Source organism: Rhagoletis pomonella, unplaced genomic scaffold (assembly GCF_013731165.1).
Source record: "Rhagoletis pomonella isolate Grant_MI unplaced genomic scaffold, Rhpom_1.0 Rhpom_scaffold_01258, whole genome shotgun sequence".
In the NCBI taxonomy this organism is placed as follows: domain Eukaryota; kingdom Metazoa; phylum Arthropoda; class Insecta; order Diptera; family Tephritidae; genus Rhagoletis; species Rhagoletis pomonella.
The window spans coordinates 24992-40051 of record NW_023459812.1 but is presented as its reverse complement, the minus strand read 5'-3'; the positions used below and the strand labels follow the sequence as shown (position 1 = coordinate 40051).

The window sequence follows — 15060 nt, the reverse complement described above, 5'->3', positions numbered from 1 at the left end:
ACTTACATGGTTTTTGTTAGATAACGAACTATATTTCCATAAAAACGTAATAAAATGTCTCTTCCGTATTTTTATTTTCATCACTGTATGTATTGTTACGATTATCCTTGAATTAATCACTGAATACTTAAATGTTTTCACTTGATTGTTAAATTATTTACGTTACAGCAATACTTTCATAATTTTTTACTACTTTGGGTAGAACTAGGAAATGTAATTTCGAATGAACTATTTATTTTACATTGAATAAGAAAAAGACTATGGAACAAAGTATTGTAATGCTATGTATACGCGATATACTAGTTTTTTTTTGTATATAACTATGTTTTGTAATGTAAATAACTATGTTTATGTTTTTCATTTGTTATTTCTATTATTACTATGTATTAAAAGCATTTGTTTTTCAATGAATGTATATTCAGGTAGTTTTTTTTAAGGAATCGGCATCGGAATCGCCATCGGCCGATTGTTTGCTCTCCGGCCAATTCATCGGCATCGGCCAAAAATTGGGAATCGGTCAGACTCTAATACATATGTTCATACATTCATACTTTTGTATGAATGCATAACAAGTAAATGCTTCACGGATTAATATGTACATTTTTACTGATATGCATGTGAATAGATACATACATACATACATTGTATGCACACATAAATTTTATCACCAACTATTACGCTTATACAATTTCAGTTAAAATATGAGTTCAGCTAAATTTAGTAAGTATAAAAATGCGAGATGATTCCTCCTCTTTTATGTACATACATACACACGTACATATGTATTATGTGTATATTGGGTTTGCAATGTACATATATATATTCAAAATGTATAAATTACTTATAGTCTAACAATTGTGTTAGGGAATAAATCCTTATACTGACAGGTTAGAATCCGCGTATGGACATTCCAATAAGCAAATATGTAAAAGAAACCAATATCACGAATACCATTATTTTAAATTATATACAGTAGAAAATTCTTTAGTGTTACTCATGCGCTTCTCAGCATTATCAGTTTTATGTTAATCGTAGAATTGAAAAGTTGCTTTTATTAATATTTAACTTCGATAAAATAAAAAAACTTTTATTGCAGCCGAATGAATTAAGTAAGGTATGTGTATAAGTATGTATTTGAAAATTTCCCGTGGAAGATTGTCCGTAGGCTTGCTTTGTAAGTATGGGCATGCGGTTGTAAGAGTGTATGAGTAAGGCAAAACAAAAAAATTGAATTACAAGCACTAAAGTACTAAAGTGAGCACAAATCTGTAGAACTTAAGTACATACATACAAAAGTATACACATATATATGTCATATATGTACATAGATGCATGCATATGTACTAAACAAAAGTGTATCGTGCAGGTTACGAGGCCATGTGATGTTTCGTTGGATGGTATGTATGTATGTATGAAATTGCAAAAAGAGTGTCTTATTAAAGCTTAAAAATACTTTTTTGGTGCAACGATCTTTTTAAACTGAACTTTTAAACCGAGCATTTACCGACAAGCATAAATCCTGAAGTGCGAATAATTAAACCGGCTCGGCTTCATATTTGGGCAATTATATCTACATATTTAATTTTTATTTTATAGCTAAGTCAGTACGATATATGTATGTATGGATGTGTTAACTTTTTGGATATTTTTTATTTCGAAGCTTATTCACTTATTTTGTGGTTATGGCGTTGAAATCTTATTTTAACCGTTAGAAATTAATTTTTATAATATAAATTGCATTTAAAAGCTAGTTTAAATCCATACATATGTAAATATACATATTGTTGGTTTTTTCCCATCAAGAATCAGCGAAATTTTAATTTTTTTATTATATAATAACCGTTGTTAAGATATCATTTTTTAGAACACAAAAGATTTACAGCGGTCATAATAACGCAAGATCGCAAAATAACTTACGCTTGATCGAAAAAATAGAAATCTTCCAAACAAACTTCTGCATACAAAATCAAAATAATGATAATTTTCGGTATTTAATAAAAAAAAATTGCGAGCGTAAGGACATTTCAAGGGCTGAGTGGAAGATCGACCTATTTCGGAAACGCCTTATGTCAGAAAACTTTTCAAGAACGCCCTACTTCGAATTTGATTGATAGGGCGTTCCTATTTCAGAATTTGGTTCAAGAACACCCTATCTCAGAACTCGAATTGAAAATATGCTGAGATAGGGCGTTCTTAAACAAAATTCTGAAATAGGGCGTCGTTGAAAAATTTTCTGAGATAGGGAGTTTTCGAACTGGCTGCCGGATCCTCGTCTTTTCCACTCAGCCATCGATTTGGAAAACAGGAACGACAAATAACAAGGTGGCAAGCGTGAGCAACCACTTTTTTTTTTTTAACACGATCTACAAAGGTGACACAACTTAAAATTACACGTTTGTCAGAAAATTAAATAAATTACAATTATTTTGTTCGTTATTCAAATAATTAATGAAAATAAAATAAGTAATATTATTGATAAAACGGTAACCAGAATTCAACTAACTGACAATCAGTGCCAATTGAAATTGGCTCAATCGAGTTTTTTAAAAATTATTTCAAATAACGAATAAAATTACGCATAGTTTATTCACGAATAATTCATTCGTGTAGGACACAGAAAATAATTTCTATCCGGCGGGGCCTTAAAGGCCCGTTTACATACAACTTTGGCGTTGCGTTGGCGTTGGCGTCGCTTCGACAGCTGACTATGAATACATGTATTTATATGAAAGTCTCCATATAACCAAAGTTGGGCAACGCCAACGCCAACACAACGCAGAAAGATGGCCAACTCTCAACTTTTCGCGCGCGTCGTTCGTCAGCTGTTCTAAATAATCAAAATTATGTGATTTAATTTTAATTTTTAATCAAATGCGGGCAAGAAATATAGTTTTTAATGCAATTATTGATGTAAAAATTTTGATTTATCAGCCGCTAGTATGTTAATTTAGTGACCAAAGTATTCTGTGCTAAGCGTTCATTGTAGCAAGCACGGGCGTTACGCGCGCCGCTGTCAAAGCGACGCCAGCGCCAACGCAACGCCAAAGTTGTATGTGGACGGGCCTTAAGATTATGCACAAACATTTGAATTGTGAAATTAAAAATTTCATCTCTAACTAATTGACATTTTCAATGAAGCTCCAATTTTATAGTTTAGGGTACTATAAGTAAAGTTGGGCATTATTCGAATGAATTGTTATTTAGATAATTAGAAAATAATAATAGATCCCATAAGGTAGATCGTGTCAGCTGACACGTTCTCAGTTTTTACGTCCGTGGGTAACTGCGTGGTAACAAAAACTCACCACCGCATGACCGTGACGTAGACGTTGCTTCTCTCTCTTTCTATCAACAGCATACTTGATATCTTTCTACGTACTTCTACGCTACGCTACGTACACGTTCGTGGGTAACCGCGCTTTAACTCTGTAATTTTATATAGAAGACGCCACATTGGCAACGCATGCATTGCCGCAACTGATAAAATTCGCCCAACTCTCAACTTTTGGCGCACGCATAAAAAAATGTATGTAAAAATCATTCCTGTGACGCAGAAAAGATTTTCTATCTGGCGGGCCCTTTATTCACTTAGTTTCTGACGATGGCTTCAATCGTCAATACGTTCATACTTAGTCTGTTCCTTTGAACTTCGGACTAAAACCTGTGGAACTGTCAAACTACAATTTTACTCTCTCAAATGAGAGTAAAAGGAGAACAGATGCAGAAGTGCACGGGAACGCAAAAAGCACTATTTCCTGTAAAAACGTCAGTCGGTTTGTTTAACTGTCATTGGTACAACACTGATTTGGCTGAAATATCACTAAATAATTATAAAAATCTATACATATTCAAATATTTCGTTGTTTACTTCCATTTTGTAACAAATATAAGGTTGATGTATTGTGGAACGATTTTCCGTCATCCCTTGTCAAATTTGGTTTGGAGACAAACCGGTTTCGGCGTTGTGCCATCTTCAGTCGGAAACACAAACAACCATAAAGAAAATATAAGGTTCTTTGCTTTCACCGCTTCTGTTTTTGTTTGCACATGTAAATCAGCTGATCGTTTGACACTTTTCATGAACTTACAGGAAAAAAAACTCCGGACTAAATCCTGTAACTTCTGACTAGGAACAGTTGCTCAGTTACTCTGTCAAAAGTGTTCCCACTTACAGGTTTTATGTCAATAGGAACGACTTCCTGTAAGTTCTGACTAAATCCTGTAAACCGGACTGCCATTGGAACAGACTAACTAATTTATTTTAGATGAGATTTTTTTGCTTAAGTTTTTTGTCTGGTATTTCTGAACTTTTTCTTTCATGTGGTTGTTGTTGTGTTGCTCTCTTTGGGGGCTTTAAATAAGATGATGTGCTATTATTAAATATGATTGTGATTACTGAATAAATTAAATATATTTATTTTTATATAAGAATGCATGGGTCTGTTATACTTACTGGTACATACAAATATATATGTAGACAGGATATATAATTTTATTGTCTGCTTAATTGAATTATACTTAACTTTGTGAACTTGTAAAATTTTAGATTTGATCCGAACCAGAAAATGCCAGAGAGATTTATAGTATCTAAAGCGGAGGACGATACAGATCCCTACCCGGCTGATGAAAATGCAACTGGGAAACTTCTAAATGACTTAAACGGTAAGCCGCCTGATATAATAAAGTATAATATTACTCAATATTTCACAATAAATCTTATCTGAAATCTCGTTTGGTATCAAACGGCTCGGCGAGTTCCTTCCCAATGACGGAGCTGGTGATATTGCTCATCGCCATTTTACACAGCTGGTAACATAATAAAAAATCCAGAAAAAAAATATTCCGACGAATGATAACCTCTTCCTTTTTTAAAGTCGGTTAAAATATCTATATAGGGATCGATAGAAATCAATGAGATGAGAAAAACGGTATACTTTATTTTTATTATTTATTATTTATTTATTTATTGGGGAAACAAGAACTGCAAGAATTATTCAAACTGATCGTTTTTACAAGCTTTTATTATGTTTCCCGATGAGCTAGAGACTTGAAGCTTTAAACTTAGCTCAGAACTCGATGGCAAAGCAATGTGAAAGATGAATTAATCCGCTAGGTGGCGCGGGTTCGAGAAATTAAAAAAATACGTATATATGAACCGAAATAGATCATATTTGGAATATATATTACCTACATAAAAGGGAATATCTCCATACTTCATTTTACCCGATACGTGGCGCAGGAGTCGAGATATTTGGAAAATCCGTATTTATGGTACGGGTTGTTTCATATTGAGAACGTAAATTACTAATTTGGAAAGAAATAACTCCACAAAAAATTTAACCGTTAGGAGGTCCCCGCACCCCTAATAACCATTAATAAAATCTTGCCTTAAAAAAATGTTTTTAAATTACTTGCTTTAGATGTATTAAAATAAAAAAATCAACGGTAAACTGAAGTTTGTGTATAACAACCAGTACCTATAATTTTTATAATTACCTATAATTTTTGTTATGGCAACGCTAACAACATTAGTTTGATGTGAGAGTCGCGCAATCTGCAAAAAAACTTTCTGCATAATACCAACCTAAGATTTGGTAACTATAACCAAAGTGCGCTGGGAACTTTTACTTAATTTTGGGTCGTAGATTACCGGTCTGTATACCGTTTTTCTAGTTCAGTGAATTTTTTCAAAATATTTTAATTTTAAGTATGAATTGTGAATGAAAAAGAAATCAAACTTTAAAAATTCGGGCGAAATCGAACTTTATATACCCGGCGCAGGTATCAAATACCGTTGTTTCAAATTTCTCTAAACTACCTTTGCATGATAAGCACGGGCGTTTTCCCGATTCGAAATGTTTCCGACAATATTCACATTTGTAGTAATAAAGTGGGCGGTGCCACGTACAAATCCTAAAATTCTATAGCAGTCTTAGTTATTGTTTAGAGATTGTTGTAACTGATTTATTGGAACGAATTTCCGTCATCCCTTGTCAAGCTCGGCTTGCAGACATACCGGCTTCGGCGTTGTGCCATCTTCAGTGTTATTTTTCGTTCTGTCTGGTTCGAGTTTCGTCAATTTATGTTCATTTATCTTAGGTAATGTGAGTTTCGTCGATGATTAATTATTAGATATATCATGGTGTCCTTTTATTAGGAGTAAGTAATAGGTTCATCTTCGGTGTCTCGATATTAACATCCGTTATGTTATCGCTGTATGGTTTTTGCCTGTAGTTAGGTAAAAGTCGGTGATTTTTGCCCTGGTGGTTGGTTCCCTTTGGTGTGTTCGGAATGTACATGACTGTTGTTTTGTTGTCATTTTTTCTTTTTTCGTAAATCAATTTTAAGGGTTCGAATATAATATCCGATGCGATATTTGTTTGTTCGTTTATTATTTTGCCGTCGAGGTTTTAAGTTCGTATATTTCCGCATTTTCTAGTACGTTTAGTCGTTGGCCTTTATGTTGTACATGCAGTAGTTTCGCTGCCGTTCTTATATGCGTTGGTGAAGATTTGTTGTTAAACATGTGGTTAGCAAAATTTGACTCTGGTATTGCGTTCGGTGTCTGTGTCTTTTTGTTTTGGTCTCTTATATGCTCGCGGAATCTTGTTTTTATTTTACGTCCTGTTTGACCTATATAACTATGCTGGCATTTGCAAGTTAGTTATCCAATGGGTCTTCTTGATTTGTGGCGTTACGTAGTATCCGTCCCATGTTGTAATTTGTTCTGAATGATGTGTGAAAGTTGTATTACCGGAACAGCAATGGTTTCCGTTTTTACGTTGACTTTCCAGTATAGGTTAAACCGCCCAATTTTTGTTATTATTTTGTTCTTTGTTTAGCTTTTTGTTTTTGTGCTCCCTTTGGATTTCCTCTACCAGATCTCTCTTGTATCCGTAATTAGCCGCTATGGCATATATTGCATAAGTTATTTTTTTATCCTTCGTTTGTTAGTGGTATTCGCTCAATTCTACTGATCATCTGTCTAAAAGCGGCATTTTTAATGCTGCTGAGGATTGTTCGAAGTATTATGAATTGTCGTATCTGTGGCTGTGGGATCTAAGTAATTTAGCCTTCCTTCCATTTCTTGTTCCATTGTGAATTTTATGTTGCTGTGCTGTTTGTTGAGGTATTCCAATATCTGTTCTTCATTTTTCTTTGTTATGAGACATATTATGTCATCAACGTATCTGGCGTAGAGCGTCCAGGTACCTTTCTTCCAAATTCTGCATGAATACCTCCATAAGGATCGCCGATGTGGAGTTGCCCATGCTTAGCCCATTTGTTTGCATGTACATGTTGTTAAATTTGAAGTAATTTTGATGCAACGTCGTTCTGAGTGTATTAGTTATCTACTCGGCGATTTCTGTGTTTCCTGTTTTTTCTATCAGTATTTTGAATATTTCCTTATCTACAATTGTCTGCTCGATCTCCCTTTTCTTATTGTAATTCCGGATATTATGTTTGAGTCCTTTTTCCAAAATTCGCTCTTCTTATTTGTTGATGGGTAAGGCTTACGAACCTGACATGGAATTCAGGTTTCTCTCTCCGTTGTCTATTCACTCCTTTTTGATTCGTTTGTAACTATTACCTTGCAGTAAATTAGAGTACTCAGTTAATGAAATATCGGAGTTTTCGTATTTCTGAAATTTACCGATAAACGGGAAGCAGGTTTAGTTTTAGTCCAATTTGAATAATTTTCGACGAATTGCTTTTCCGTAACAAGGTTATTACGAAAAATTAAAAAAATTGTCATTATTAAAAAATGTATAAAAATCTAATTTTCTGCTACATGCAATGTTCTATGGTAGGCGGGCGTGGTTATTTCCTTATTTCAAATATTTTCAATAGATTTCTTCACTAGAGCCTAGGCAAGGCTCGTACCGAGTTTTGTAAGGATTGGTGAAGCGGCTACTGGAATACAGCATTTCACCTTAAGTGGGCGGGGTCACGTCCATTTTCCAAAAATTTCATAAGAATATTATTTTTTACCAAAATTCTACCTCACATACTATGTAGAGTAATTTCGAATGTAGAGCGAAAATCCCGTATATGGGAAGTGGGCGTAGCCACAGTCCGATTTCGCCAATTTTCAATACCAATCTACCTTGGATTAAGGGCAACCTTTATAATACTTAAATTTTTGCTCGAGTTATTGTGTACACGGACGGACGGACGGATAGAATATACTTCTCTATTCATTCTGAGCATTTATATATACATTTGTCTATATCTATCTCGATTCTTTTTGGCCGTTACAAACTACCGTTATGTGAACAAAGTTATAATTTCTTTATGCACAAGAGCGCTCGGGTATAATATGACATTTCCACGATTCGTAATTCGCTCTCTCATTCATAATTCGCTCTCCCATTCGTCACTCGCCATCCAATTACCCTTCGAATTACATAATTCGCCATACAAAATTTTGAGAGCCAATTACCTCATTTGTGCATGCATTGCAGGTAATTCAGATCGAATTAATCGGAAATATATCGAAGTTTTCACCGGCCTTGTTCCATTTGCTGGCACTTTTTCTAGTTGCTGGAAAATTAATTAATAAAATATTCTCTATATAAATTAAAATCTTTGATGATAACTTAAATTTTTGCTCCATCTTCGATATTTGCAGTTCACAAAAATAATAATAAATAGCGAAGAACAAGAAGTAGATCTGCCAAACGAATTACTAATTCACGTATTACTTAGAGAGCGAATTACGAATCGTGGAAACATCATATTTAAAACCATGGTGAAACGAACAGAGAAGGAGGCGCTGATTGTGTAACCGCTAAATCTCTCTTGAAAATTTTGACAGAAATATGACGTCATAGGAGATTTCGTGTATTGCCTGTGTAATATATATATCGTCGCCCATCGATCAATTGCAAAACCGCCTATCGTACGACACTCAAACATTGCCTTGGTAGAGGGTATTTTCTCTAGCAATTAGTTTACAAATCTGTTGGTTTAATTACGATTTTATGATTTCTATGCATAAATCTCGATGTTTGGAGTTCGGGGTTACCAAATCTCATTTTTGCCATAACGGCCATTTAGGAGGTTTTGCAATTGGTCGATGAGCGGTTTTGCAAAAACATCGACGATATACATATACATATGCAAAACATATACATACTGATAGATCTCTCTCAGCTCTCTACACCGGCAAATCTTCGATGACGTCATATTAACATTACTCCCCCGAATTTCACATCATCTTGTATTCTATCGGTCTTGATTAAAAACATACTCGTAGTACATGGCGTATGAGTAACATTCTTTCCTGCTCATATTTCATACAAAAAAAAATCATTACGCATTATCATTTCACCATTCACAACTTGTTAATGTAACCATCGATTTTCTTCGTTAGTTGATAGATTTTTTTGAAAAAATTTATAAAAAATTTGTTAAGTTTTTTTTTTTAATTTTACTATCTTCAATTTGTTTCGGCTGACATATTAAACAGCAGCGGTCTTTAAAATTCAAATCTTTTTATCTTTTTTTTTTACAAAAATTCTTAATTGTTAAAATCTAATTGCATGTCAAAACTTTTTACATACAAAAGAAGCGATTTAAATCAGCTTATGGTACGTTCGCCTAACTCAGGAGCACAAACGCTTAGTACTGGGCCTTGCAAAGGATGGATCGTTGCTTCTAGAAGCAAAAAAAATTTACCAAGAAAGAAACTGCTGCAGTTTTTATTTATTTTAATTTAATTAATTTATTTTTTTTTAATTTAATCTTTGTTTGTATTTCATATGTAAGATGGAATTTTTGAGAAATATGTTTCAAAACAGCACCTGATAACCAAATCCATAAAATCTTTCAATTAAATTAACTCTTTAGCTGAACGTATGATTATCACATCATATGTATGTACATATTGTATATGTATTCTGTTTTTTTAATATATACTAATAAGTTACATACATATATTTTTATAAACGAAAATATCTACTTTTGAAAGTCCCTTCATGTGAATGATATGACTGGTCCTGCAATTATTTTTCGAAAGTTTTGATTTTGACCGGCTTTTGGAAACAACTTGCATTGCCATCTGTGGCTGTACTCTTAGTGTATTTTTAAAGATGTATGTGTACATGTATATGTATGTAAATTTTTCATTTAGTCATACCTGCATACAGATTTAAACCCAAATATTTTGCAGCTTTTAGTTACAAAGCTGCTCTGTTGGTAAACTGTGATAAAAAGCTTTTACTTGCCGAACGTCGCCCAGGGATGCTGTGGTGGATTCAGTTGATATCTTTTGCTTATGTATCACAATTTGCTTCTCCCCAATACGCAGGTCCTGGCACCTTTAAGCTCCGCAGCATACACATTCCTAGGATTAGTACTTGTAAAGGAATTCTCTGTGTACAGATTTTCCCTTTGACGGGGAAACTGCTCGAAAGATTAGCCTCTACGTAAATGTTATTAACTGAAATTTCATTATGAAAAATTTAGCATCTTAAAAATAAAAGAAATTCAGTTTAATTGTATTTGTGTTGGCTGATATAAAGTAAAGGACTCACTGCTTGTAGTTTCGTTGGAAATCACTCTGAACTAATTACATAAGAGTTCGTGATATAAAAATTTCGAATTAAATACATTTTCTAAAAAAAATATCCTGTGGTTTAATTTAAGGCTAAAACGGTTAATTAATGTGAATCAACTAAGTTGATTTTGTAGCTGTGAAAAAGTGTATAAAAAGTATGCGAGTAATTAAAAGCAATATTAACATCGATGACATACTTATACCATATTTGCTCAATCAAAGTACATTTGTAGGCAACTTGAAGGATGCATTGCGAAAAAGGCAATCAGTTCTGAAATTTTAAGCAAATAAATAAAGTGAATGAGGTTTTTACAAATGCATTTGAAACCCATTTCGATAATTTACTATGTATGTATGTATGTGCATATGTATGTCAATATGTAATTCATTTAAAATTCCACCTTAATATTTTGAGCAGGGATATTAGTATACATGCTGTTGTATATCCGTATCTCAACTTACGTAAACTCAGCATGTACATTTTATGTATGGATGTATGGATGTATGTAGCTATGTATATATGTGTTTATGTCTGAACTGGCACATTCACATACATATATAGAGATTTGCACATACATCCTTACAAACGTACATACATTTGTATGAACTTATGTATCTACATATGTGCAATCAAAGGATGCATGCATTTTAATTTGCAATTATAATTAACTAATAAATGCTGATTATGAAAAGCTTTTACTCCTACATAAATACATACATACATATTGTGCATACATATGTATGTACATATGTTCAACAAAAAAAAGTTTTTTTAATGAAAACATTCCCAATCAGGTCACTTGCTGTAATGTTCCAAAGCTTGAAAAGAGTTCGAACAAAGTATGATTGTGTCAATGTATTAAGTGTATGTGGATAAAAAAATATGTGATAAAATAAGGACCTACGTACATCAAGATTCGCTTAACAGTTACTTAATTTGCAAAAAATACAAATAGTATTCCAAACAGGCGCTTATGATGAGTATTGAAAACGTAGCATTACCGTTATCAACGTTAAATACACCGCTTGCTTAGATCCCAATTAAAATGTCTATTACCAGTGTACATAATAAAGCTGATGAAATGGATATCGGCACGCAAAATGATAAGGAGAACACAGGTGGGTAATTTTTAACGAACTTTGGTGCAATAACAATATATACAGCGTTTTGAATAGCAGGACTATTATTTCTATTAAAATATAAATAAATGGATATTATCTACTACATATTTTGGCTATTAATTTCAAATCAATGTTCTTCTGTTTTACGGGAACGTTCGCATGCGTCACGGTGGAGTTCGCCTGTTATTTCATCGCATTCTTTTACTACCCAAGGTAATTTTTTTAGGTTCCCTAATTTGCTAGACATGCAGTCCCAAATGAAATGAAATGATGGGAAAGATTGAGGTCACCCTTTCACTCAGATAAAACTTGGAAATAATTTCTTTAAGCTACCTTTAGCAATTCTCGCTATATTTGTCTGCACAGAATTCAGTTGAAAACCAAAAGATTGTTGAATTTGCAAAACATTTGCAGTGCGTTAGGCTTCAGATGTTCTCTCAGTAGGGTGTTCAAACAATATTCCATTTTTTTTTGGTGGCTGCTATTGCAGAGTTGTTGGAAGTGCGTGCTACCACCCTGTGAGACCTGGACCCGATTCCTGGTCCGAGCAACATCTAAATTAAAAGAAAAAAATAAATAAACTAACAGCGGTTACCATCGGCAGGCGAGGGCAAATCTCCGAGTGTATTTCTGCCATGAAAACACTTTCCATGAAATCCATTTCCCGTTCGGAGGTCGCGGTCCTTCATTTGTGTAACAACATCAAGCCGCACGCACACCACAAATTGAAGGAGACGTTCGGCCAATCACTTGGTAAAAGTGTAAGCGCCAAAATATTACATATATTATTATTTTTATCGCAAAATTGAATTTCATGCATGCCCCATTTTGCAAATCGCTCTAGGGCAGTGTCTGGTAGCCAGTAGCCTCGAGAGCCTGTGTGTGCTATGTGTACGTGTGTATTTTGCCTGGCACTACTCTAGGGATATTAGACAGTTCAACCCAACATAAAAAAAAATGTTTAACAGCGGTCGCCCCTCGGTAGGCAATACCTCCAAGTGTATTGCTGCCATGAAAAACTTTGGAGAATATCTATCTTCGCGTTTCTGAGAAATTGCATTCAAAACTTCAATCGCGATTTCCCACAACCTGCCGAAATCAACATACGACAATCTTTTACCCAGGCGACGATATATGTAAGCGAATCTATTATTAATATTATTAATTTAAGGCTATAATTAATCCGGATTAAGGGAGCAGTTGATTCTATCAAAATTGTACTCTGAATGACGGCAGTATTGTGGATTAAGCGAGCCAAGAGGTCGTTTTTACAGTTTCTTTAATTATTACTTTTATTTATTTTTAATGTAATTGTAGTTGTTGTGGAAAAAAAGTAATTCTAAAAAGATAAATATGATATAATATATATATAATTAAATATGAAATAATAATATGAAGTAAAATAAAAAATGTAATTGACGGAAATTTTTAATATGTGTTCACCCAGCGGTTTTTGTCCTACTTCTTTATTTACTTATTTTTAAATTATTCGGACTTAAAGCAATCATAAGTTTTCTTGACTTGTCAAATGTCACTTTTCACGACCATGCTCCTAAAGCACTTACAATTTAGATGTAAAATATTTATCTAATACCTAAAAGTTAAGTAGTGGACGATGTAATCGTAAAATCTAAATAGCTCGCATGTAGGTATATCTTCGTTAAGAACAATCTAGATTGTTTAGGTGCGACAGATATTAATTTATACGCTGTCAAGAATAAATCCTGAAGTGCGAATAAATAAACCGACTGAGAATTGCATGGCTCGCCTTCATATTTGTGCGGTGCATAATACATATTTAATTTTTATTTTATAGCTATATATACAATGGACCAGGAGTTAAATATGCCGCGAAAAAAACTCAAGTTGTACGATAGTTCGTATCGGTCGAATTTATTTGTGGAAAAAGCGAATAAATTTCAGACTATGTTCCATAACAATATTTGGATGTTCGGTTATACTCGGCTCAGAAAATATTTCAAATTTGAGCAAGACAAAAAAAGGTATGTGATACACTGAGCTACCGTTTCGATTAAAATTCAAAAAATATCCCAAATGAAGCGTTACTTGAACGTATGCGAACCGATTTAAAATAGAACGGACATAAACTACACGAAATAGGGAATGTGAAACTATTTTGTTATAATGAAATCAAGGAAATAAAAAATTGTCACTAATACCACAACTGAAACTTTCCTTCAAAGTAAATACAAAAGCAAAATACAAAAACAAAATTGGTCTAGATCCTTGGTATCGGCTCATTTTAGCTAGCATCCAGAACAATGTTCCTGTCAAAATAAAAAATACATATTACCAAAATCTTTCTGGTATATTTTCTCGAAAAAATAAATTACAGAAATATACAAAACATTTCACGACAAAAACATTATCTGCGAATTCGTCAAAATTTAAAGAATATTGCCAGTTCCAAATGGAAATACTACAACAAAAGCAACAAATTTTGTCGGAAAGAAAGGTGGCTCGGCTGAAGTTGAAGAAGTACATTTGCCGACAAAAGGCCTGCAACCACATTGCAAAACAACTGGTACCGAACAGAGAAGATAGTACACAGTTACCAATTTTTCCCAAAATGCGGTACCTGTTGGAAACGAGACGTCAATGCTGGGAAAAACATACTCTACCTGGTAGAATGTATAATTAATAAACGCGAAAAACACCTACATTTTTCCAAATAAGATGTCATTATTTCATATATGGCGAAAAATATGTACATCGGACTGTGAAAATAGTTTAAGTCTAATTAGTTACACGTTGTAATAATCCACTTGTCGACATGGAAACTCTTCCCACCGTCCCATCACACGGTTTAGTTCACTCAATCAAATGTAATTCTTTGTGGCGGCAGTTACAAATATACATATCGTCGCTTAAAGTACAAAACCGCGTAACTGACATTGGCTGCCAAAAATTGGATTTGCTCACACAAGTTCTTGTCTCAATCCTTATCCATTTGTCCTGAAATATACTAGCCAAAAATGCGTTTTCTTTATCAAAAAAGAGAACCATTTGAAATATGGGTGTTTTTACTCTCTAGAAAATAATGTATGCAACCTCACATACGCGGTTTTGCATTTTCTTGATACGCGATTTTGCATTTTGTTAATACGCGGTTTTGCACTTTAAACGACGATATATATATAAATACGGTCAATGTGGGCGAATGGTTTTGTGAGTTCCTGTTGATGGGTCCCGATGTGTACATGATACCTCAGACGATCGAGGTAGGCCTTCGTATCTTATATTTCTGTTTGCTTTTTATAAATGAGGGGTAGCACTGATCCATTTATTTAGAACTCATTTATTTCCGTGGGCTTCACACTATGGTTTCCACTTTCCACGCTATAGGAGCGGACACG

The 15060-nt window shown here is 33.8% G+C and overlaps 1 protein-coding gene across 3 annotated transcripts in view; it reads left to right on the top strand.

Annotated features, from left to right (window-relative positions):
- The first annotated feature begins 995 nt into the window (after positions 1 to 995).
- The window catches only part of LOC118752145 (solute carrier family 12 member 4-like), a 34696-nt gene continuing 20631 nt past the window's right edge, over positions 996 to 15060 (top strand). For 2 of the 3 annotated variants that reach the window (XM_036487000.1, XM_036487002.1), the window contains exons 1-2: positions 996 to 1114; positions 4547 to 4662. In XM_036487000.1, coding sequence (XP_036342893.1) covers positions 4566 to 4662 — 97 coding nt within the window. In that variant the 5' untranslated portion in view covers positions 996 to 1114; positions 4547 to 4565. Of the gene's footprint in view, positions 1115 to 4546; positions 4663 to 11362; positions 11681 to 15060 lie in introns of those variants that run through there. The other variant, XM_036487001.1, reaches the window with a different exon arrangement.